The sequence below is a fragment of the Dermacentor andersoni genome, chromosome 1 (assembly GCF_023375885.2).
Source record: "Dermacentor andersoni chromosome 1, qqDerAnde1_hic_scaffold, whole genome shotgun sequence".
In the NCBI taxonomy this organism is placed as follows: Eukaryota; Metazoa; Arthropoda; class Arachnida; order Ixodida; family Ixodidae; genus Dermacentor; species Dermacentor andersoni.
In genome coordinates, this window is record NC_092814.1 from 49,282,230 (window position 1) to 49,307,619 (window position 25,390).

Consider the following 25,390-nt stretch of genomic DNA (forward strand, 5'->3'; position numbering starts at 1 on the left):
ATCCTTAAACCTCCAAAGCGTGTTAGCTCTGTGTGGCTAGTTCTGTGCCGCAGGGCAATGTCACGAATGATGATGCGCCACTGCATGCGGCAATGTGCAGTTCGACGCCGGATGCGCTAACCACGGAGCGCACCTTGCGCGCTGAGCAGTTTCTGCGGCGTCTGTATAACGCTGAGTGACGCTAAGGACTGCAGCGGTTTTGCACAAAGTGGGGAGTGGGTAGTCTAGGAATTGTTGTCGTAGTAAATGAGTGCGCAGCTGGGGAGGGAGAGAACACTTTATCATTTAAGTTTGGCGATTTATTATTTTTTTTTTTTTCTGAATCGGCACCGCGACTTCGTGCTCAGCAGTAGAATGTCTATAGCCACTCCAAAATTGACGTAAGCCCATGCAAGTACTCGACCATCAGTGTATTTATTGGACTGCGTTTAACTGCTAAGCTAGGTGATGGGATGAGCAGATTCCCCGGGCTCCAGAGAACGGAGGAAGGGCTTGGGCACGGTGGGTGCGAGGTCCGAGATGTTATCTGCAGATGCCGCCATAGAAAAAGAAGACGCTGGAACCGCAGCCTTCGGATCGACACACCGAAGCGGAAAAGGTACAGCCCGAGAGCGGGTGCGTGCTCTTCGAAGACACCAGACAGAGGATGATGCAGAAGCCTTTTTTTAAGAGAACGAGACCGCAAAAGGAAAGGAGCCGCGAGGAAACGTCTCATAGCTGCTGTTGCAAGTAATTGAGCTAAGGGAATCAAACGGCCGCTGGAGTTTGATTTTTTAAACTATTATTAGTGCGAAACATTCTAGCTGAATTCAATCCAGTTTTTTGCAACGGCTATCTGGCCGGTGTTTGGCCGTTTTCGTGGGCCGACGTGCACTGGCGCCGCTGCACATGTTCCACTGAGTATGTGGTCGCTCTTCAATGATACACTTTGCGTCACTGAGCATGTGTCACTATATACGTAGTTAACTGTCAACTGGAGTTGACTCTTTTTCAATTTTCTGAAACTTGGAGACTGACAAAGAAGCTCGAAAACAAGTTGAGGACCGCGCAAAGAGCGACGGAACGAAGAATGTTAGGCGTAACGTAAAGAGAAAGGAAGAGAGCGGTGTGCATCAGAGAGCAAACAGGGATAGCCGATATCCTAATTGACATTAAGCGAAAGAAATGTAGCTGGGTAGGTCATGCATGTAATGCGTAGGTTAGATAGCCGGTGGACCATTAGGATTACAGAATGGGTCCCAAGAGAAGGGAAGCGCAGTCGAGGACGGCAGAAGACTAGGTGGGGTGGTGAAAGCAAGAAATTCGCAGGCGCTAGCTGGAATCGGTTGGCGCAGGACAGGGGTAATTGCATGGAGATCGCAGGGAGAGGCCTTCGTCCTGCAGTGGACATAAAATAGGATGATGATGATGATGATGATGATGATGATTATGATGATGATTAATTTTTTTCATCCATTATTTCTCTTCCTCCAAGAGCATTCACTGGAAAGTATTGCCACTAATGGATCTGGACACGGGGCGACTCGCAGACAAGCCCACATGGGACCGGTGCCGTTATTTCTCCCTCTATCCGCACGACAACGTAGAATGCCTGCGAGCTCTGACGTCATCTAGGAAGGCCGACGCTCTCACTGAAAGCCATGATTTACACTGCATCTCACACGGCCACTTTCGATCGCGATAGAGCCGGATTCGGATCGAATTTCTCTACCGCGACTTGACTCCCTCCCGCAGCTTGCGCAAAGGAGCCAATCGCGACAGAGAAATTCGATCCCTAACGGGCTCGATCGCGATCGAAAGTGCTCCGTGTGACACCCGTATAAGACTTAAATATGATGGTCGAGCTAAGCGCCAACCGTCTACTCAGTCTACTCAGTCTACAATCTGACTCAGTCTACTCCCACTGGTAGCCACCCGCCGCGGTGGCTTAGCGGCTATGGTGCTGCGCTGCTAAAGGTAGCGCGATCAAATACTGGCCGCGCCGGCCGCATTTCGGTGGGGGCGCAATGCAAAAACGCCCGTGTCCCGTGCATTGAGGGCACGTTAAAGATCCCCTTGGTGGCCAAAATTACTCCGGAGTTCCCCACTACGGCGTGCCTCATAACCAAATCGCGGTTCTGGCACGTAAAACCGCAGAATTATATTCCGCTACCGACCGTTGAGAGGAAGGCGGAAGCCCGCAATGAAAAAATAAAAAGAGGCACCTGGAGATTCTGCGATTATGCAGGAAACCAAAAGGAAAACAGGTTAAGCAAAAGACCATTCTCCAGAAAATCTAGCTTTGTCCACGACGTTCGGCACGGGACAGCGTCGTCGGCAACCGCGCGTCGCATCAGCACGGCCTTATTTTTGCGACCGACGCACCGCTGCATGCTCTGTGCGCAGCAGCGGCGGCCACATTATCCCCCCGAAGCTTCTCGTGCGGGGCGGCGCAAAAAGCCGCCGACCGGCGAAACAGCCCGGCAGCCCCCGGGGATTGTTCCTGTTTAGAGCGCAACAGCGAGCCCTCCCCCGCTCGAGCGACCGGGAACCCTTGGCTGCGTTCCAGGGAAACTTGAACCGGCTTTTTTGCCCTTACAAGAAACGCCCGAACTCCGCGTGAGACCACGACTCAGCGAACATCTGCACTCGCGAAGAACGCCAGCAGACGCGCGCGCGCACGTGCGCGCGCACACACACACACACACACACACACACACACACACACACACACACACACACACACACACACACACTATTCCCCCCCCCCCCCCCCCCCCTGTTTCGTACATACTTAATTCGAACATACCAAATGGAGCGTTTGCATCTTCTAGCCATAAAGCACAATCGTTCTTGCGACAGTTCGTGAACTTCCGCCTTTCTGACGAAGCTATTACCTGTCCCCTTTAATGCCCGGCAGCCGAAGCGAACCAGAATCATGTAAAACCGACCGTGGTACGTATACATGCGCACCCAGGACCACGTAACTCCAGCCGCGAGACCACATCACGAGTGAAAGCAGGTCGCAGAACGCGACAACGGAGTTTCTCCTTTTTTTTTCTTCTTTTTTTAACCGTGTAATGTACAAAATCAATAGTAAACGGAGAACGCTTCTGATATCTGACTCAGTCTCACGATCTTGCGACATTCAAGAGGCGTGCTGTACGCTTGTGCGTTAGCGTATACCAGTGCTGTGGGTATACGCTTGAGCCCGCTCGTCGTGCGACAATGCAGCGAGACTAGGTGCAATGTATTGTTTATTTTTACTATTGGTAACCATACTTTGCAAGTGTCATCAGCAAACAGTCCAGAAAAACATTCCAGGGCTCTCCACGCTACCATGCCAGAGGAGTGCGGCATCGGCAGGAGACGCTGGCAACCACTAGACCGGTGTCAACGCACTTCACATAGGGGCACGCTTCGCCATCGTGGAAACTTCGGCCCGCATCATCGCGATTTTGCACTGATACTGTACTTAGTTGCTGGTATAAGCTAAGTGCCTCTTCCATCATTTTCTGTTTTTTACTACAAATAACCTTTCGTGTGTGCCGCTTTCTAACGCGACCTCTGAACCGCACCGTATCGCGGTACCGCTCTCGCCAGCGTCGGGCGGCTTCGGCGAGACAGGATCATGCACTCTTCCTCGGTTAACGACCGACGCTTAGATAGCCAAGTTCTTCAGCATATTTGGCAGTTTTATAATTGCGTACGAGGCCTTACGTGCTTGAACTCGAGCACCTTAAGGGACCTTACATAGGGTGCGCAGACGAACAATTTTAGTTTAACGTATATATAGTGGCACTCAAATGTAGGAAATATAGAAGAAAAACGTAAGGCACACACACTGACTTCGGTCGCTTGTGTCAAACCTCTCCAAGGCTAGGAAATCCATTAGCAACCAACCTGCCGTTTCTATATGCAGACGCGTTTCCTCAGACCTATACGAAGGCAGAATAGCCAAATAATGTGATAAATTGGGTGCCTGGGCTAGGCCCTCGTAACCTGCGCTTCATGCGAAATGAGGAGAAGCGAAAGCTTCATTCATAGGCGCCGACTACGGCGGCGGCGGGGGGCCTCCGGGGCCCGAGCCCGCTCCGGAGTTATCCGGGGGTGGCTGAGCTTCCCCCCTCCCTAACGTGTCATTGCCAGAGTTTTCTCACCCACATAATTTGAGGTTTCTTTTGATTTGCCTCGACCTTCTCACTTACAAAATTATTGTGGCTAATAGCTTACTGCGTCATTGTTGGCGCGGACCTGCACCGATTTTAATTCATACTTTGCTTTATTTCTGCAAATCCTAACAATAGGAGGACAAGCGCATTAATAAGCACCAGCGGCGGCTGCCTCAACCTATTTTCTCACTTCAACATTGTTTCCACTGTAAACACCATGCACATATACAATATATATAAATATATACACAGGACAAAGTTTACTATATTTTTATAGAGAAGGAGGTAGCGAGTTAACAATTGTTTCTAAAGGTATGGGTAGCTTATGCTTAGATAATGAATATATAGCTGTATGTTCACCTCGCTTCAAGATGCTTTGCGTGCTTTTTTGACCCAGAAAAAAATTACAGGATTTTTCAAAATCTCTCTTAAGAGGTGAATGGCGAAAGCCTCCTCTTCCTCCTCTTATCATTCGCCTCTTTCTCTTTGCCTGTTCTCTTGCTTTTCTTTCTTTTAGTCATTACTGCTCACTACTACGCATATTTAGTCATTTGTAATCAATTGTGGTCATTACAAGCCGCCGTTAGACAAGCTGGTCTTATCATAGTCATTAGTAGTCATACAAGTCAATACTGGTCATTACTTTAGCATTTTTAGTCATTTCTAATCAATTGTAGTCGTTACAATTCGTCGTTAGACATATTAGTAATTTCATGGTCATTAGCAGTCATTACAAGTCATTTCAGTCATTATTAATAATTACTGGTCATTACGTAGCATTTTCAGTCATTTCTAATAAATTGTAGTCGTTACAAGTTGTCGTTAGACATATTGGTCATTTCATAGTCATTACTAGTTATTACAAGTCATTTCAGTCATTATTAGTCCCTACTGCTCACTAGTAAGCATTTTTAGTCATTTGTAATCAATTGTGGTCATTACAAGCCGTCGTTAGACATAATGGTTATTTCGGAGTCATTAGTATCATTGCTAGTCATTATTAACCTCTACCAATCTCTATTACAACGTTATCATTCGCTAACTGTCACTATCAATCATTTTTCATTCAATCTGTCTTTAATATGTCTTCATATGGCGTGATGACGCTTCGGCAGGCACTCCAGAGCTCAGGTCTGCTGACACAAACTTCACCATGAGCCTAAGACTTTCGCCTTAAAAACCAGTAGACTTCAGTGGCCCCTTCGGTCGAGTCTTTTATCAACAGCGTGTGAAATGCGCGTGAATTATATGTGTCTCAGTATCGCTTTTCTTTTCAGTAAGCAAAGCTAACGACTCGATTTTTTTTATTTTACATTTATTGTTTAATAATTTACAACATTTATTAGGGATGGAAACATCGTCACTTGCATGCAGATGTCATAAATATATACAGGATGTCCCAATAAACTATCATGCACAAAGATTTAAAAAAAAAGCAATGTGTTACTCAAAGAAAACCTAGTGCACATTGTTTCCAGTACAGTGGAGTAGCTGCCAGTAATTTTTTTCATCAGTGAGATTTATTTAGGTAATTGTAATTAATTATCTAACTCGAGTCTTACTATCATAATTATCAAAGTGTCAATTAGGCATTTGTAGGCACAGCCAAGGGACATCTAACTGCGGCATTTTCAGCGACGTACTAAGTGCGTGCTAATTTTTTCTGATTGAGAAATAAATCTCGAGAAATATGGCGAATACCACGTGACTGCGCTCCCACCCGCAGTATAAAGCAGCGCCCTCGAACAGGCTCCTTCTGAGTAAGCCAGAACGAAATGAAGGAAATAAAAAGAAAAAAATCACCGCACAAGCACACCATACTGATGGTTAACCAGCGAAGCTGAAACGTGCCGCCCTGGTGTTTATCACTGGGTTAACCGCGACGGTTCATTAAACGACGGCTTGGTAGGATACCGGATCCTCGGTACGAGTTGTTGCTTGCGCTCGGCTGCACAAGCCTGTTCTTGCGCCCGGGCTGCGGCATCGGGACGGCGTAGACGAGCTCGTTCCCGGTTCTGCTCACGGCGTTGCTGATCGAAAGCTGCCTGCTCCTCAGGAGTACGTATTACGCGTGGCCTACCCATTTCGGAGCCGGAGAGAACTGCTGCGCGCCCGCTCAGCTGCGACGGAGGGCAACGACGTCACTACTGGCGCAGCCAATCGCGCGCCTCTCTCTCGTTTTTTTTTTTTTTTCGTGCATTCGCATGTGGTTGCGCCGGAAGAGTTTTCAGCGTACAGGCGACAGACGGACGGACGGTCGAATCGGCTAGCCATACACAGCTTCGCTGTAAAACATCGTGATCGAGCTAGTGCCTTATCTGCCGCGCCTCGGCCGAAGTAACACGTCGCGTTTGGTGTTAGTTGGAGACAAGCTGTGATAGGCTGTTGTCTTAGCGTTGATAAAGTGCACGAATGACTGTTTTTTTTTTCGCGAAACCTATCACCACAAAAGCGAATTAACAAGATCAGTACAAAAGTTTAAAGGTGCGTTTTGTTTCGTCCCAGTCGCCCTGTCTTTCTCTAATGACCAGAAGGAAAACATGATCTTTGCCTTGGGAGCTGCAAATGGCAACATGAGGAAGGTCGCAAATATATATCAGTCATGGAAGTGTAGCGGTAGACCAAACGCATCGACTATCATCAGAAATTCTGAAAACCCGAGACAAACCGGCAGCTGCCAGAAACAGCGGCAGAGGACTCCATTTTTCAGTCCCAGCCACGCACGGATGTTCTACCATTTATGGCCTCAAACCCCCATGCTAGCGTGCGGGGAGGGGGGGGGGGGGGGGGGGGGACGTGGCCACCTAGGTACCAATTTCCAAGTCATCAGTTTGGAGGATTCTAAACGACGGCCTTTCACTCGTACCACCTTAACCAGCACCAATGCTTGGAAGATAGGGACCTGTAGAATCGTTAGTCACCGGACTCTTTAAGGAACATCATGTGCACAGATGAAGCCAATTTTCACAGAAACGCCCAGGTAAATTTGCATAATGCACACTATTGGAGTGACTACAATGCACATTGGGTAAAGCGCAATCGGCACCAGTACCAGTGGTCGTTCAATGTGAGGTGCGCAATTTACGCCGGTGCTATAATCAATCTCATCATCTTCGGCCACACACTGACTGGATAGCGTTACATGGACGAAATCCTTGAAGGAGTGGTGAATGAGTTTATCAGCAAAGTCCCGCTGTCACGTTTCCCACTTCTGTTGTGTCAGCAAGATGGAGCACCAGCACACAGCAGTAGCCAAGCACGAAACTGGATGGATGCGACTTTTCATGAGCAATAGATTGGAAGGCACGGGCCTGTAAATTGGCCGGCTAGGTCACCTGGGCTCTCTCTACTCGATTTCTTTCTTTGGGATTATGCGAAAGATCGTGCTTACATGATCGAGACGGACGTCAAATTAACTCAAAACAAGGATAACGGATGTCTGCCGCAGAATTCGAGCGTCGGCCATCAAGAAAGCCACTGAAGATGTGATAAAGAGTACTCAGTAATGCGTATACCTGCAGATCTATTTGGACACGTCCTCTAGGCAGCAGCTGGAGTTCAACGGCGCTTACGAATTCATAGGTAAAAAGGGCACACTGAATGAAATCTCTTTCTTTTTTTTTTTTTTCGCACGCATCCCGATTGTCAATTTGGCTAATTTAGAAGAGGTTATTTCCTTTCTTGAACGCATCGGTTTTGTCTTGTCTCAACCCCTGGGTCGCTTCCCGGTCTGTTTATGTCGCTCTTATTTTATGCCATGAACCTGTCTTTGCAGCACGCATACACTCTCATGACAACTAAAACCGTCACTTTAATTTGACTTCGGTCCTAAGCAAGTTTCTGCTGCGAAATATAGCTGCACGCGCATTCTGTCGATGCGGTGCGAGCAAAGCGGGGAATTTGAAACATGCTATGCCTATTACATTGCCTTTCGCGTTACGTGCGTGGTCAAAGCGGTGCTTCGGCCGCCTTACCTACGGGCTTTTGTTGTCAATGTGATCAGTCGGCCTTGAGAGACTGATAATAAGTGTGACGTAGAGAGGAAGTAATAACTGCAAAGCCGCGAAACCTGCTGTTGGTGCTCCTTCCGTACCATTATCAAGGTGATGCGCTGTCTCTGGCTTTGCGACAGGCAATGCAGTTGCTTTGAATAAGCTTATTTGAGGGCGCTGCTTTATAGTGCAAGTGGTTGCGCAGTCACGTGGTATTTTGCGTATTTAGTGGGGTTTGTTTGCCAGTCGGAAAAAAGTGCACGCAATTAGTACGTCGCTGAAAACACAGAAGTTAGATGTCATTTGGAGGTGCCTGGGGGTGCCAACAAATGCCTCACTGACACTTTGATAATTAGGACAGTACTGCTCAAATTAGATCATTAATTGCAATTGTCGAATTAAATTTCAAAAACGAAAGAATGACTGGCGGATACTCCACTGTACTGGAAACAATATGCACTGGGTTTTCTTCGAGTAACGCAACCGCTCTTTTTTGAAGTCTTGGAGCATGATAGCTGGAGCACCCTGTGTACTTCACTCAGTAACCGAAATGAGGCCAAGCCGGATTAACTCGAAATCAGAATCAACAGCAGTCATGCGCAGCAGCGCTTATACTCTGACTCTCAGAAAAAGAAAAGAGAGAGAGAGAGGCTGCAGTTTGGTCGGGAAGGCGAAACAGGAGTATACGACAATTACACGAAGGAAGATTACACCACCGAAAGACGCCAGATTCTTGGTGGTGGGAGAGGACTCGGGCTGTGAAATTGAACTGTTTCCTACTATGAGGACTTGTAAATTCTCGTATTAGACGGTCACTTCAGTGAACAATTCTTCGAGGTCCCACGAAGTTTGTTCAAGTGCAAGATATATATATATATATATAGGGTTTCCCAGTTAACTTGCACCAAGATTTTTAAAAACCCGGGAGCTCTACAGAAATCGTACCGACTGCCTAGTAGCGGCAGTCGTATGTACTTACAGGCAGTATATTTTCATCACGAAGTATTAATTAGTTAATTGCTTTTAATTAGTGAACTCTTTAATTATTGCTTGAATCGCAAACATATTAATTACAATGTTGCAGGGCACCTTAAGTAGCCTCCCAATCCAGCATTTATTTCGTGCTGAAGGGGTCCAGGTTGTTCTTTCAAAGAAAAAACAAAAGCCCGCGACATGCGCGAAATATGAAATAGATGCGCACTCGCACGCCGCTACTCAAGCGCCTATATATGCAACCATTGAAAGATATACGGCTGCATTCTCTTATCGCCGCATCGTACAAGGCGTTGCATCGTACGCTTATCAATGCGTCAGCGGCGTGTTCTCTTGATGCCGCAACCATCACATAGCGTGAAGCCCTGTATCGAGCTGCCGCCGCTAGTAAAGCCGTGTATCCGTGGCTATTCGCTTGGGAGCGTATGAGTAGCGGCGCGCGAGAGCGTATCTATTTCGCATTTTGGATTTTTCGCGCGCTGTTGTTTTTTCTCGGAAATACCAACGAGACAAAGCTGAGCACTAAACAAATGCTTGATTCGGAGGTTATTTGAGGTGCCCTACAACTTTGTAACTGATATATTTGTGATTCAAGCATTAAAAAGTTCACTAATGAAAAGTAATTAATATTTCGTGATGAAAAAAAAATACTGGCCGTAAGAACATACGACTGCGGCTACTATGCAGTCGGTACGATTTCTCTAGAACTCTTGGGTATATTTAAAATCTTGGTCCAAGTGCGACACCCTGTGTGTGTATATATATGTGTGTGGTTCGGAAGGCTAGTCGGGCCCCAGCGGCCCCACCGGGAAAATGAAAACTTTCCGCCTATGGCTTCATTTATACGGCGACGGACGATGGCAAGGACGCAGCCCTCAATATTGCGCTAAAGAAGGAGCCACATTGCATGCCAATCTGGACAGAGGTACCCCGCATCGTAGTTCAAATAGCTCAGCTTTGTGGAGGTCCACCTCGCGTGTGGTGTGCGAGGAGGCGATGTCGACCGTAAAAATGCGATGTCACGCAGGTCAGATTTTACATTATATCAGCGAGGCGCTCTTGAAGACAGCAGCACGAATCAATCTAAAGACATCACTTATCTGCCAGCGGAAGGGAGTCAAATTTTTGCCAGTTTTCGAGCTGTATTTCAAAAAATAAATAAATAAACACTGTGGGCTGACCGTTTACCGTTACAACCTCCGTGCAGCCTGCAGCAGGCTCACTCGCCCGCTGCTTTTCCGCCTCCTGCGCAAAGGTGAACCCTATTCGTATAAAAAATTAAAATACAATGCACTCACGACACGACGTCAGTGAAGCCAAGAAGCAGAAGCCACCTGTCGTCAGACGGCTTCCTGCAGCCAATGTTGTCACTATGGTGATGTCAGGAGAACAACTTCCCATTCTGGCATACCATTTAAGAGCTAAAGAGGTGCATCTCCAGCTGCATGATGAAGGCCCACTACGCTGCCCACGAGCAATTGGGCGAAGGATCTCTCGTCCACGCAGCAACGACGAACGCTTTCCGGAGACGGTGTTCTCGCATGCATCTGGTATGCGCAGATTGGACACGAAGCAGTCACCTAACGGCCCTGTAAGCGGCGAGGAATGTGTGCACACGCGTGAAGACCGAGTCCCCAACAGAGCCGAACAGTCGTGGGAACAAGCTCCGTCTCGGTCGCGCTTCTTTATACCTCTCGACTGAGGCGCGCGTGCCTTGTCTTCACCCGAGAGCACGCACGAGAGCTCGGAGACGATTCCAGCAGAAGCACGGATGAAACCAACACGGGTGTGCTCGATGACGAGATCGGCAGCCAGGAATTTCGCGATCACTGTTTGTGATGATATCCCTCGCCCGTGTAGCCGCAAGTATAAATGCACGACGGCATTATCCACAAATGACATCGATTCCGTGACAAGCGCACATGCTTTGCGTTCTTACAAGATTTATACTGGCTTGAAGCGTGGAGCGGCCCCTAAGGGCATGCATACCGCGCTGTAGGTTCCCCAACTCGACAGCTTACAGTATAGCTTAGTGGCCCCGCCCTCTTCGTGTAGCGTCAACGCGTACGTTGCGCGTTCCTTCGTGCACCCGCTGCACATCGGGTGCGCAGCGCTGGTGCCGCCACCGTCGACGTACACACAGCACGTGGCGTGCACACGCACCACTGCGTTTTGCACGGGGCTATACCTCGCGTTCCTGTGGGTACAGGAACGCATTGACGGGCGGTGATGGGACGGAGAGGCACCGCGTCTCCAGCAAACGGGCCGGAAAAAACGGCTCAAGTTTGCGCAGCTTCTTAGGGCGGCAGCGGAACAAGAGCAGATCGCGTCGCACCGCCGGGGCCGATTTTCGCAGTTGCGCGCGCGCGCCAGACCCGAGGCGGCTCAGAAGCGGGCGCCTCGCTCGGCAGCCGTTTGTTCGGGCCGTGGGTGGTGATGGATGCGTGCTCTCAATCACAGTGCTCGCCGAATACATCAGCGGCAGCCAAGCGAGAAGTCAATACCGTCCCTACGCTCGGTCGAAGCAGCCGGCGTTTCGCAATCCAGGATATGCCCGCCGCTGCCGCGTTCCCCCCTGCGCGCTTTTCCCGTCGGGTTCAAGGACGGCGCAGCGAAAACTGTCACACCTAAGGCGTGGCGTTACGTCACTTCTTACTTTTCTGGCCTCTCCACAAAAAAGCTCAGCAAGTGTGCCTCAGTCGACAAGAGCACCGCAGCGTGTTCAGCACAAAGCTCGAGCCAAGCTTTCGCGCCTTATAGGGCACAACATATCAATGTCTCATCGCTCATCTGATACAGTACGAAAAGCAGATTTTGCATGACACAACGTGTACGGATTACTCAACGGAACAGAAAAAAGAAAACGAAAATAAATGACTAATTCGATCGAATGAAGTATGAAACTTTCGGGGTTTTCTTCTTTTCTTTCTTTAAATTAATGTCCGTGGACGCGAAGAACTGGTGCGCGTTTTCCTAGCACTCTACATGCAACAGTGTAAGAGTCCATAAGGAGTGACGAACGCGCATTCATCTGTTCGCCACGCTAGAGTGATCACTACGCCACGCAGGGACGCAGTGTAGTCACTCGTCGGCTGACTGCACGGGTTACGTTAACTTTTGCGTATCTACCAGCTGCGTTTCTGCCATGGGGGAAGAGCCGACAGTACACTGGAGATCAAAACGTATTTATTTAGGCAGCGAACTACTAGCGGTGGCGGGTATTCCTAGATGTGTGATAAACACTAATTAACTAGAATTGTTAATTAACTTTCTCATTGTTTTACGGGACATGCTGCTGTTGCAGCATAGAAATCTAGCTGTCAGTGCTCAAAGCATGTATTCCCTCGAGCAATATGAAAGGGAGCACCCAAATTTCCATCAAGAGGCCATGCATGCAAAAACGCACTTTGCCCGCACAAAAGTGTTTCATCCAATTAAATGTGGTCAAGATGAAATTAAGCTACATGTTAAATACTAACATATCAAGTTCCAATCTACAGCAGCAGTAATTGCTGCTGATGAAAAAATTCTGTGCTCCCTCTGATATTAGAGAGAGAGAGAGAATGAAGAGGAAAGGCAGGGAGGTAACCAGATATGAGTCTCCGGTTTGCTACCCTACACTGGGGATAATCCCGACTGTAGCAGTAATCCTGAGACTAGCAGAAATTTCGAGATATATCCCTCCTCGATCTTGCGGAGACGTGCGTAGGCAATCCAGTTGGTTTATAATGCGCTAACAACTTGAGGATTTCTTGCGTACAGAATCCGCTTCAATCCCAGCGAAACCCATGGAGGACGACTTGAGCACTGATTGGCCTCAATTTCCCAATTGCAACAGGTGCGTTAAATAATCAATTAAGAAGTTAATTCTGAATTTTTAATTAGTCAATTAGTTGTTATAATTACTGACGTCCACCAGTGATAAGTTTACTAACATCCACTACCGCTAGTAATGCGTCGCACCGAAAGAAAAAAGAACATCATTACTGTACGTGGACGTTGTGGAGAAGTTAGAGAGTGTCCTAACGAAGACGACGAAGGGCCAGGAGGTTCGGAATAAAGATGGCTGACACTATAGCCTAGCCCTACTGTGTATTATTCCAAATTGGCGCAGCCGACAGGATTTCTACCGCTATGTGTCCTTTCTGACTGACCAAGGAGGCTCAAGCCAATATGACGTGTCAGATGATGTGGAACTAAACAAAGAGGGTCTCGGCTTCCGCCTGACGACACCAAAAGAAGCTGTTTAATTGTCGCATACAAGCCTCTTGTACATACCTGTTTTCGTCGACGGAAAAAGGAGCGCGTTAGTTAACAGCGGAGCAAGCATCACAATTATAAATGCCAGTATTTTTGAGAGTGAGAAAGTACAACACGGACGGCCTGTATAGAAGAAGTCGAGATGTTCACGATAAATGGACATCTGTAACCATGATATGTCTCGGCAACAGTGTTGCTGTGCAGGCGCTAGTAGTCGACGAAGTACCCCATGAATTACTCCCTTGCCACGAATAGACTCATAGAATCATAGACAAGACGGTTGGCTGCAGAGTGTTTTCGTGTAGTGATTCATGCAAAGGACTTTGCCAAGTTCCACTTTCTGAAGAATACAAGAAAAAATCTGCCTTCATGACGCCCTTTGACATCTATGAGTATAATTGACTCCCGTTTGAATGGAAGAACTCACCCGCTTGGTTCCAGAAGATGATGAACGACGTCTTGCGACCGTTTCTTGGGAAGTTTTATAATGTGTACATCGACGAGGAGGAGCACTCGAATCATCTCGCTAGTGTACTTCAAGCACTGAGTGATGCGGAGCTCAAAATTAATGACAAGAAAAGTGAGTTTTTCCAAAGTTGCGTTCCTAGAAAGAGTGTTTGATGGTCAAACCAAGCAGGAATCACTCGAACGAATCTCGAAAATGCAGAAGCTGTATGACCTACAATCTTTGCAGGTATCTCTCGGCTTTGCGAAGCATTTTCGGTCATTTATTAGAGATTTTGCGACGAAGACAAAGTTCCTCACGGAAATTACATAGATGTACCATTTCGGTGGACATAAAAGAGTGATTCCGTTTATCAAGGCATCGTGAGCATCATTTCGCCTGATCCGATTCTGACGCTTCCAGACTTCAAGTTGCCCTACGAGCTGAATCGCTTCTTATTACGGCACAGGTGCAGTGCTTTACCAGAGAGATACAGAAGCTCCACGGAGCCGGCGACAAACGGTCGTATAGGGTATTATTCGTATACATTTTCGAAAGCGCAACTCAAACAACTACGGAGAAAGAAGCTTTTGTAGTCCTAATGGCCGTACGCTATTTTAGACCTTACCTGGATGGCAGGAGCTTCACGCTCTTTATCGATCACAAAGCCTTAACTTATATCCTTAACCTCGCAGAGCCTAGAGGAAAAATCGCGAGGTGGGTAAGTGAACTCTAGCAGTTTGTGTTGGTGGTCCACCACAGACCTGGCGAACACCTCAAGGACGCAGACAACCTTTCAAGTCTTGCGGTAACCCCAGATCAGGAAAATACCAGCGCAACTCTGCTGTCGGAGGAAACTGAAGAAATGGAGTTCCACGATGGAACGTTCCTAGTTCCGGAAAAACTGGTGCCTCGAATCTTGGAGCTTTATCACGGCTCTCCGGACCCTGGCGGGCACGATGGGTTCTGGCGAACTTGTCGCAAGATTCTTCAGCGTTTCCGGTGGAAACACACGAAAGATGACGTCCAGCGACATGTCCAGTCTTGCCATCAATGTCAAGTCCACAAAGCCAAGTACCTTCACAGAACAGACGAGATGGTCCTACTTCAACATTCTGACATACCACTTGAAGTCGTCCAGGTGCATTTTGCAAAGCTGAAGAAAAATACTACAGGAGTAAGAAAAACAGTTTTTCCTAGTGGCAATAGATCAGTGCACTACAATAGTGGCTGCATGACCGAGAATGGAAGACTCAAATAGTGTGATTGCCCTTTTGAGCCGAGATATATTTAAGAATACTAAAGTAGTAATATCAGGCAATGGACCAGCATTTGTAAGCCAGCGTCTATAAGAGTGGGCGAAGGAACGAGTTGTTTTGCGACACTGCGCGCCCTACCATCCAGTAGGAAATGGCATGGCTGAAAGAATCATACCGAGACTTGAAACAGTTTATTTCCATGTATCCCAAGTTTCAAAGGCGAATGGAAGTGCTGCGTGGAGGCAGCTGTAGCTTGCCACAATCGGTCGTACACTGCGAACATCGGCTGTAGCCCGTATTTCCCAGCATTTCGCAGCTCGGTATTGCTGGCCGCCTACAACTGTGCAAGAAGCGGAAAACTGCGGAAGCATACTAGCGACGCAGCCAATATATGAAGAGACGTTTCGACTGCCGCCACAACACGCGGATACCCCGTATACAGCTGAACGATCTCGTGCTCGTCAGAAAATAAGGTCTTCCGGGTACCCAGCAGGCGCACATGGGACCGTATTGCGTGGTGCAAACTGCAGTGCGAAATAGTGTTCTTAAGAGAGTGGGTTACTTCAACGATGACGGCATGCTCAAATTTGCAACCATTGGGAACGTCTTTATGTATCATCCCAGGAGGGATGAGTCTTCAAAGAGGGAGAGTGTACGTGGACGTTGAGAACAAGTTAGGGAGGGTCTTAACGAAGACGACGAAGGGCCAGGAGGTTAGCAATAAACACGATGGCTGACGCCATACCCTAGCCCTACTGTGTATTATTACAATTATCTACAGAATTGTTGCTATTCGTATAACCGGCCGCTTTTTACGCTGTTACTAGCCGGATCATCGACCTCTTATTAGAGTATGGACGACCATAAATTTCTCGTGAGGCCAGAAAAGAACGCCAGAGAATGCCGCAAAGGTCGCTCTCGAAACCCTTAAACCACGTCAAGGACACGTGCACACCCAAGTTCAGTCGCGGGATTTCGCTCGCACATGCAAAGGAAACCGAAAGACCGCCTGAGCCAAGGCTTCCTCCTGCGCAGGTCCAGCGGCCATCGAACGAAAAATCCCTGCTCGATACCACAAACAAAAGGGGAGCCCCGCGCGCGACGCCGGCGACCGTAACGCGACCCTGGCGGGCAAGAAAAACAGGCAGGCCGCGCGTCATGCACGATTAGTGACGAACGTCCCCACGATGCCCGCACGATGCAATCTACTGCCGCCAATGTGCGTGCTCGCGCGCGGTATGAGATTAGGTGGTGGTAGTAAGAGGGGGGGAGGCTAGGTCAAAGAACTCGGGGCCCGTACTAATCCCAGAGCAGCAGCCATGGCCCCGGTTCCTCTGTCCGTGGCTGGCCACTGCGGTGACGTTCACCCCGGTCGGCTGCAACTTGTCGCTTCCTCCACGGAGGAGGCATTTCCGCCGCCGCTCCAGCCTCCCCCCCCCCCCCCCCCCCCTCTCTTTACACGAGCCCCTTCCGCGCAGGAAGCCGCCCGGGCGCCGCCGGTCACTCGAGCATGCAAGCCGCTGCTCGGCTCACGACATTGTTTCATCCTTGAGAAAGACCCCACACCGCCGGCCGCTTCCCTCGCTGCACCGTCCGCTCTTCGCGCAGAACACAAAAAACACCCGCGAGATCTTTCGGGCCGCTTTTCTGACCCATTTCGACGCAGCCGCGCTCGTTCGGAATCGCGCCGAAATTTTCGGCCCGAATTGTTCTTGCGCAGGAAGGGAGCAATTGGCCACCCTCTCCCCGCACCAGCGGGTCGCGTCTTGGGCTTCCGTTCTTGTAACCTCCCCCCCCCCCCCCTCCACCTACGACGACTGCAGCGCGGAAACTTTCACGTGCGCGCAACTCGGCGAGGCCAGGGCGTCGGGGCCGCGTGCACGCATTGTCCGCGCGCGAGGCGCGTACTCGAGGACACTGGGCGGAGACCCCCTTGGTGGGCGTGCGCAAGCTGCTTCCAAACGACCAGAGCCGGCACCGTCGCAGGCCCGCTCAAAGGCATCGTCTGCTATGCACGCTTCGACTGGCTGCACGCGTTTCCCACCAGCTTTTGCGTAAACTGCAGCTTGAGCCACAACATAAGGAAACGAGCGAGGAAGGACTGTATATAAGGACTGTATATATCGCGCTTTTGTTTATTACTTCTTTTTGTCAAAATTCAAACACCTTATTAGGTCCTTTTTTTTTTTTTTAGCCGTCTGTGGCAGAGAGCACAATTCCACCTCTTTGTCCAGTTCTAAATTGTTTTAATGCCCGGACAAATAGGAAACATGTACTCTGTTGACATGTTATTTCCGCTCACACGCAACGTATTTATTCCATCTACAGCTTCTGTATTCCGCCAACGCGCAATTCTCTTGGATGGCTCACCACCAGAGGACTGCCCGAATTGCTTCGCCCGTCAGTTCTCCTACGAAATTCCCCTTCATACTATAGCGCGAAAAGTCGAAAATCACACGAAGGCAAAAGCGTGGGCGTGGCAGCGCGACTGAGTTACTCGATCCATTCTGACGGCCGCATGAGGCATCGCGCTAGCATGTTGTGCAAGAACGTCATAACCGGACCGTCCCGCATGTTTCTTATCAGTGGCCTCGTGTGCTCGATAACAAATTATCGGAGAAAATATTCACCATTTTTGCGAAAATTCATTATATAGGTAAATTTTCGAATCCAATGCGAACATAAAAAAAATGAAACTGTCTTCGAATATTGAACCGACTGTCCACTAGTGATCTACTTCTCAAAACGAATAAGTTTCAACGTCCCAAAGCAACACATGGCATGCGAGGGACGCCGCAGTTGAAGGGTCAGGATCAATTTTGACCACCCGGAGTTCTATAAAGACCAGCTATTTGCATAAAGTGCATGAAATATTTGCATAGTATCTATATCGGAATCGCTCGCTGTGGTCGGGAATCAAGCCCGCGACTTCGCGCTCAGCAGCAGCCAGACCTCAGCAGCTCAGCCACCACGGCGGGTATATTCCTAAAAATGTGCTATAAATACATACGCGACGAAGGTTATCTGCCGGCAAAAGCGTTTTTATGCCACTTAATGCATGTAAGCTAATTAAATACTGAAAGCACGGTCAATCAGATAGCCGATTTACACTTGTAAGCTAACGGTGATTGCGCTTTCTGTGATCATGACAATGACAGTTAACAAATCAAGTGAGCTTCGCCTTACTAAATACAAGAAATTCCAATTCGCTATAAAATGCCGACGTAAGACTGGAGATACATGTCGTTATAAATCAGAAAAAGGCATAGATCATTGTATCATCCCACATCACATTACTGATATAAAAAAGGTGAAATCTCACAAAGAAATAATTCAGGTAAACCGAAGCAGCATAAAAATGAGGCACCCTTATTTAGATTGCTGCTGGTTATAGCGCTAAATATCAGCTAATAATGCTTGCTAACTAACCGATGTCCTTGCGCTGCGACAGTGCCTTCCGCAGGGAAATTATTCGGAAAAACACCAATACATAGTCGCCACCTGCACGGCTTTCTCCTTACAAGCTCCAATAACAGCAGTTATTCCGCCTATAAACGAACAGCCAAGAACATGCAATACAGAATTCTCAAATGAAATATTATTCCAATAACAAAAGTATATGGATTCGTATTCAAACCCTTGCGCAACACTCTTGTTCCTGGCCTCAAAACAGCCTCGGCATTACCCTCATTACATTTACGCTCACTAATCATCTTTAGATATTCACGGGTGTCGTCCTCGGCATGGATTCTTCTGAGAGCTCCATGAAAGCGTCTCTGCCTTCAAAAAAATAAAAAGGACCCCGACTCAGTGACCGCGCATGCAGCTCCAGTGCAACTATACCCCTTCACATGACCTAGTAACCACACAACCGAACGAATGTTTACATAAGCAATGCTCAGGATTGGTATTCACTCGAACGCCACTGTACCTTCTCAGTAACAACTGTCACTTTGTGTCCCTTGCAAGCGGCCAAATTCACCCGAAGTGGTGGTTCGGGTTATCGGTGACGTGGTGAAACTTGTAGTACTGCGGTCCGTCAGATGCATGAGTCAGCAACAACTCCTCGACAGGAGGTGACGCTTCCACAGCGGAACATACAAGAAGGATTGTGATGGCCGCGTATTTTGAGCGGGGACTTGGGATTGAGCTGATGGTTTGCATAAGAGGCGAGAATCAAGGCAGCCTACAGCGTGGTGTCGTAAGTCTTGGAAATTGAGTTGGGCTCCTCCTGCCACTCTTGCAATCATTATTTCAATCACAAAATTTGTTTCGTAACTTTTAATGGCATACCTTAAATGCTACCTGCTAGAACCATTTTGTTATATAAAGGAAAGTAAAATTAGAACGCCAATTTAATTGAAACCGTTAATTATGGACATTGGGATTTTACCCGCAAAGCTACAACAGCATCACGTGGTTGGACACTTACCAAGATGCACCACAAGGCAAGACGGGTGGCTTTCGAGTTTCCGATCTGGCCCTCGCAGCAAGCAGGCATTGGGCAGCCTGTCAAGACGATGCTTCGAAGAGCAGATTTTTGACACTGCGGCACGGGCAGCTCTCTTCTGGCACGAGCGAAAACTACGCCTACAGCGCCTCAATGCAGTTACCGCCGCCCCAACAGGGAGACTCCTGGGTCAGAACCTCGGGTAACGCGCAAAGGCAACTAAACTGCCTAGCTAAGAACGCCGATTCTTTGTGAAGAAGCGAGCGTCTGTGCTTGCACTTTCTGCGCTGGCAAGACGGCAAGCAGCGTCGCCACACTCGAGGCACCACGACAGTCCTTTTGCGTGTACGTTCAACGACGCCAGGCGCGTCCGCCTCGCAGCTGCAGCGGCACGTGCCCAATGTGCCGGACATCGACGAGCGTTCCTTGCGGCGTTCACAGGGGCAGCGAATGCGCGCTGCACTATGTACTGGTATTTCGAACAGGGGAAACCGTGACGGCGCACGTGGGACTAATTTTGCGCACTCATTCTGTTGATAGGCGCGCCCGGAACGTATGGTCCTTTTTGTTCCCTTTAGCAATATAAACAAACATTGCGAAGGCTATGTCCATCTAATTCCGTTTCAGCGGATCTGTGCGGCCAGCGTATATTTGCTCTTGTCGATTACGTAAATCATTTTTCCTTGACGTGTCAGTGTGTAGATAATAACGGGAGATCTCAACGGTACCACGCCAGTGACCTGCTCTTCAAAAAGACAGTCATGCCCTTCACGAATGATCAGAAGGCTGTAATGATCTTGGCTCTGGGGGCGGCGCACGGCAACAAGACGAAGGCAGCCAAGCTATTCCGGATGTGGCATTGTCGAGGACGCCCTAGACCGTCAACAGTACTTAGAACGTAAAAAGTCCTTTGCGAGACGGGTAGCTTCGCAAGAAAGCGACACAGGACTGCAACGTTAGTTCAAGAAGCGGAAACGCATGTTCTGGCAATCTTTGCTGCTAACCCTCACGGTAGTGTCCGCGACGCCAGTGCGGAAGCCGGAACTGTTCAAGGTCATCAGTGTGGATGATTTTAAAGAAAAGTCATATGCACCAGTATCATATACGTCTTCATCAAAAACTTGAAGACCGCGATTTTGAAAACAGACGACTTTGCCAACTGGATTTTCACGAAATGTGAAGAAGAACCGGACTTTCTCAATCGCGTGCTGAAAGGGTAAATGGCTAAACCAGTTGCACCTCTCGATGTTCCTTTGTGGGCGGCTGAGACGCCTTACGTGCTTTTGGTTTATTTTTTATTGAAGCAAACTCCTGAGTAGCTCTGTTCTGTTCTTCCGAGAGCTGCCTTTCTTCTTTTTCCGTGTTCTTTCGCGCACTGTTCTTTTTTTTTTTTTTTAACATTGGTTGATTTTTTTTTTTCAGCTTTGTTTTATGATACGCGAAGTTTAAAGCTATCCCGAGTGCCTCATGATCGAGCACAACATTCCTGCGTCCGCAGATGCTGACGCTTATCGCACCGCGCTACTAGGTCGGGAAACCCGTCGAGCCATCGTACATGACGAAACCTTATAACGATGCGGCGATAAACGAATGCAGCCGTATATCTTTCAAAGGTTGCTTGGAGGTGCTTGAGTAGCAGCGCGCGAGCGCGCAGCTATTTCCTATTTCGCGGGCTTTTGTTTTTTCTTGGGAAAAAAGAACCAGGGACACTTCAGCACGAAATAAATGCTTGATTCGGAAGTTAAGGTGCCCTACAACTTTGTAATTGACATGTTTGCGATTCAAGCAATAATTAAAAGGTCCGCTAATTGAAATCAATCAATTAATTTATTAATACTTCGTGATGAAAAAAATACTGGCTGTAAGTACACACGACTGCCGCTACTATGCAGTCGGTACGATTCCTCTAGAGCTCTTGGGCTTTTCTTTAAAACCTTGGTCAAATTTAACTGGGACACCCGGTATAAAGAATCACTACATTAGATATGGCGAAACAATACACCTCGGGTATAACGAATGTGTTGCACTGGATACAGTGGAGCATATAACGTTGTGCAGCCGGTGCAGCATACAGGAGCACGCGTCGGATAAAGCGAATATAGCGCTATAGCGAAATACTTGCATCAGATACATAGCGAAGCGTTTGCAAAGACTGACGTGGATTTCGGTAGTTAGGACCCGCAGGACTTCCAAAGGTTGTGAGAGCTTCTTTATACAGCGTTCAATGCCTTCGATGTTTTATTTGCTCGGAATTGCGTACATCTGTGATTTTTCCTTCGTCGCGCGTGTGTGCGTTTGTGCGTCTAGCTGTCTGCACGCACACGATGCGCGTGCGTGTATTTGTGCGTGTTAACAAAAACATTAAGGGTGGTCCGAATATTCCTAGTTCAAGGATGTTTGCACTGTGAATAGCCGCAAAAAAAATGAACTATTCTGGCTCAAGCCGCGCAACAAACGACGTCGCGGAAATGTCTGAACATCATCAGTCCACCAGACCAGAGACAGACCGTCCTGTTGATTTCAATACCTACCAAGAAGAGAAGCACGACAAAAGCGCGTGGCTAATTTTACAATCATATATTGCTCCCTGGCGATATTCTAACGACAAAATGTCACGTTCCGATGTTTCTATGGAAAAATTGAACACCAGCGCGTATACCATGCATACTGTTTCTCTTTCCTTCTTCTTTTTTTCTCCGGGGGGAAGGGAAAGGGTTAGCAGACACAGATATTTGTAAAAATCGCCTGTGACCGATGACGTTTGTTCCGCCCTTTTCGACTGCATTTCTGAAATAGACGGAAATTACCTGTGTGAGAAACCGCATGTCCAGGCGGCTAATTAAAGAGATTCGCTAATTCTTTTTTTTTTTTCATTTTCTTTCACTGATTACTTTTTTGCACCGTACATTGGGCGCACCTTGCAGAACCCTATACATGGTCAAAATTAATCCGGAGTGCCCTGGCCACTACGGCGTGCCTCGTAATCAGATCGTGGTTTTGGCACGAAAAACCCCAGATTTTAATTGTTTCTTTGTTTGCTGTCGAATATATGTAGTTGCGTTCGGATATAAAGGATAAGAACACTTATTGGAGCCTTGTGGTGGAACTCAATACAAGTGAGTACTGTATTTCGAATGAATGTGCTGCTGCAGGAAAGCCCGCGGGTCTTCTTAGTCTCTCTCTGTTTTTTTTTTTTTTTTTCGGAAAGATGCCAGGAGTTCTCATGCGAACGCACGACTCAGATAAGTTCTGCTGAATTATCAGAAGTCATTCAATAAGGTCGCCTCGCTTTTATATATGCAGCCCACGAACTTGTATCTCGATTTAGGCAAATCAACTTATTATGGACGACAGGTGGCTGCCTCCTATAGCGACACGTTGGAGACAGGTGCACCACGTACACGAGTAGCTCAATGAAGACATGAGCACCACGAGCAGCTCATCGAGGACAGCATCCGAGCAGCACGCTGACGATCAGTGAGGGGCGATGGAGGTGTTGAAAGATTCAGGCATTGTGATTGGCCAATTAATTCCCTCAACGAGGGAAAGAGGGAAGAAAAGGGAAGAAAGGGCGGATCCGGACGGCTGTGAGAAGGAGACGCTCGGACATGCATAGAGAAACGCAAAAGACACTACCATAGTGTGCTCCGATAGTTGGAGCCGTTTTGTAAAACTCAACCATGTACTTTTTTTTTTTTTCTTCAAATATAATCTCTTTTTCATTCTCTTCAACGTCGCTCGGAGCCCTTCTTTCTCCCGGCACCTGGAACGGTACCACCAATGGAACCTTCGTTGGCCGCACGGACCACGACTTCACAACAGTGGCCACTCTCACCGTGTCTGCATCCCGTTAAATCAATGTGCGGCGCTGTAGTGTATCCCACTTATCTCCTTCCACGAACACTTTGCGCGCATCGATCTGGTGACGTGCAGTCGTTCTCTAGCTTCGGCACTCATTTTCATGGTGCACCAGATAACCGGAAGCAGCCGTTTAAGCTACTCAGTTGACTGGCTGTTACGTTGAAACGACATTACATACCTACATGCATCAAATAATAATGACAACCCCATGCAAACTTTATATTTCATGCTGTTTATAATTAGGAACTATTCGGTATTCGATTCGATAGTCGAAGGTAGTTTTCATCAAATATTTGTATTCGATATGGATATTTCATTGTTTGAGCATTTTACATAAAATATTTAGCTAATTAAGATAATTGCACTAACTGACGTTTAACTAATCACTTTAGGGCACACTTGCGGTGGCTGAATTTAAGCCGGTGAGTTGTCGAGGCACGCCCACATGGGCCAAATTTTGAAGCTAGAAACAATGTTGAGATACGCGCCGTCGAAATTGCGCTAAATTGCACCATTTTCTCACTCTTTCCTTTTCAGATTTCATTACGGCGCCTTCTTGAGGCAGTGGAGGCACACATTTAAGATGGATACCAACGCACATACCTCAAAATTGTTGCCAGTCTCAGAATTACTTCTACGTGGGTATGTCTTGCGAACTCATCGGCTTCAATTTGTAAATTGGAATGAATCGTCAATTATGCATTTCCATTTATCGTGTAAGGGATGTCCGTCTCTTCAGCAATCCAGTTCAAGGAGTATCATCACTCTATCTGCCACAGGCGATTTTTTTTTAATTTTTTTAACATTTAACAAAACGAGAAAAAAAAGAAAATAAATAATGGGTGGGTAGATACCTGGTATATGAAAAGGCGAGCAGCTATCGATCACGCGCTCGCCGCGCCGATACCCAATTACGTTGGCGGAGATTATGTCAATGAAAGGTATAAGGTACGCAACGTTCTTCCTTTCCATTAAATGTAACAAAATATATATTTATTTTTCTTATTTTTTAAGCTACAAGGGCATTTAGCTGCAACGTCGCAAAGTTTATCTATCATCCAGTCCGGCACAGGCGACATTCAGGATTGATGCGTGTAGAAGTGGTAGCAAGCTACATTTTAGCCTCCCCGTATGGCACAGGACATTAATTAGCAGCCTCCAAAATTTTCTTTGTCCGCACCTTCTCCTTCGTAAAGAAAAAAAAATCTAATAAAAATAAAGCAAACCGCACCTAATCCATCGCTGTTAGTCGCGCGGCCTCAGTATATACTAACGACGACTAAAGCGCAGAGAACGGATGGATATATGTGCAGCCGCTGTTCTATCATGTCAAATGGCGGTACAATCTGGTAAAGAAAATAATAATAGTAAAAGAAAAGAAAAGCTCGGCCCTTCGTTGCTTGGAAATACCTATAGATAAAAAAAAAAAAAAAGGAAGAGACGCAGCGAGCGCCAGATACATCATGGCCACCCTATACCTTACGCGCCTCCCCACCGTCCACTTGCCCACCCTCCTTTGGCGTCTTAACGACCCGTGTTTGCGTTTCATTTTGCGTCCCATCGCGTTTCAATGAGGCACGTGCCAAGTAATTCCACCGAGAGTTCATCTGCCTGGCTCGCGCCGCGCGGAGTCCATTAGCGATGTTTCCAAATGCAAACACCGCCACCGAATAATTGTCGCTCGCTGAAAGAAACTGTAAAGCGGAGCGACCCTCTTCCTTCTCTCGGGCCCCGTACACACCCCTTCCTTCCATCCTCCCCCAACATCGCCGCCTTTATCCGCAAGCCCAAAAGGAAACGAACAAAGAAGAGCGCGCGTGTGTCTGCAGACGAAACCCCACCGCCATCCAGGATTGCCCGCAAAAACTCGGCGGCAGCCGATGCTGGCGCAGCGGCCAGCTTCTTTCCGCTCTGCATACTAACCCGGGCGCAACAAGCGGACCCCGACCCAATTTTCATTCTGCGCGACTGGCGTCATT

At 47.8% G+C, this 25,390-nt stretch overlaps 1 protein-coding gene across 3 annotated transcripts in view; it reads right to left on the minus strand.

Annotated features, from left to right (window-relative positions):
- Positions 1–25,390, minus strand: part of LOC126545544 (uncharacterized) — a 93,012-nt gene that overhangs the window by 42,127 nt on the left and 25,495 nt on the right. The window contains exon 1 of one of the 3 annotated variants that reach the window (XM_055061452.2): positions 19,533–19,826. The exons of 1 other annotated variant lie outside the window; for it this stretch is intronic. In XM_055061452.2, the coding sequence (XP_054917427.2) occupies positions 19,533–19,601 (69 nt within the window). In that variant the 5' untranslated portion in view covers positions 19,602–19,826. Of the gene's footprint in view, positions 1–19,532; positions 19,827–25,390 lie in introns of those variants that run through there. One more of the 3 variants, XM_055061451.2, reaches the window with a different exon arrangement.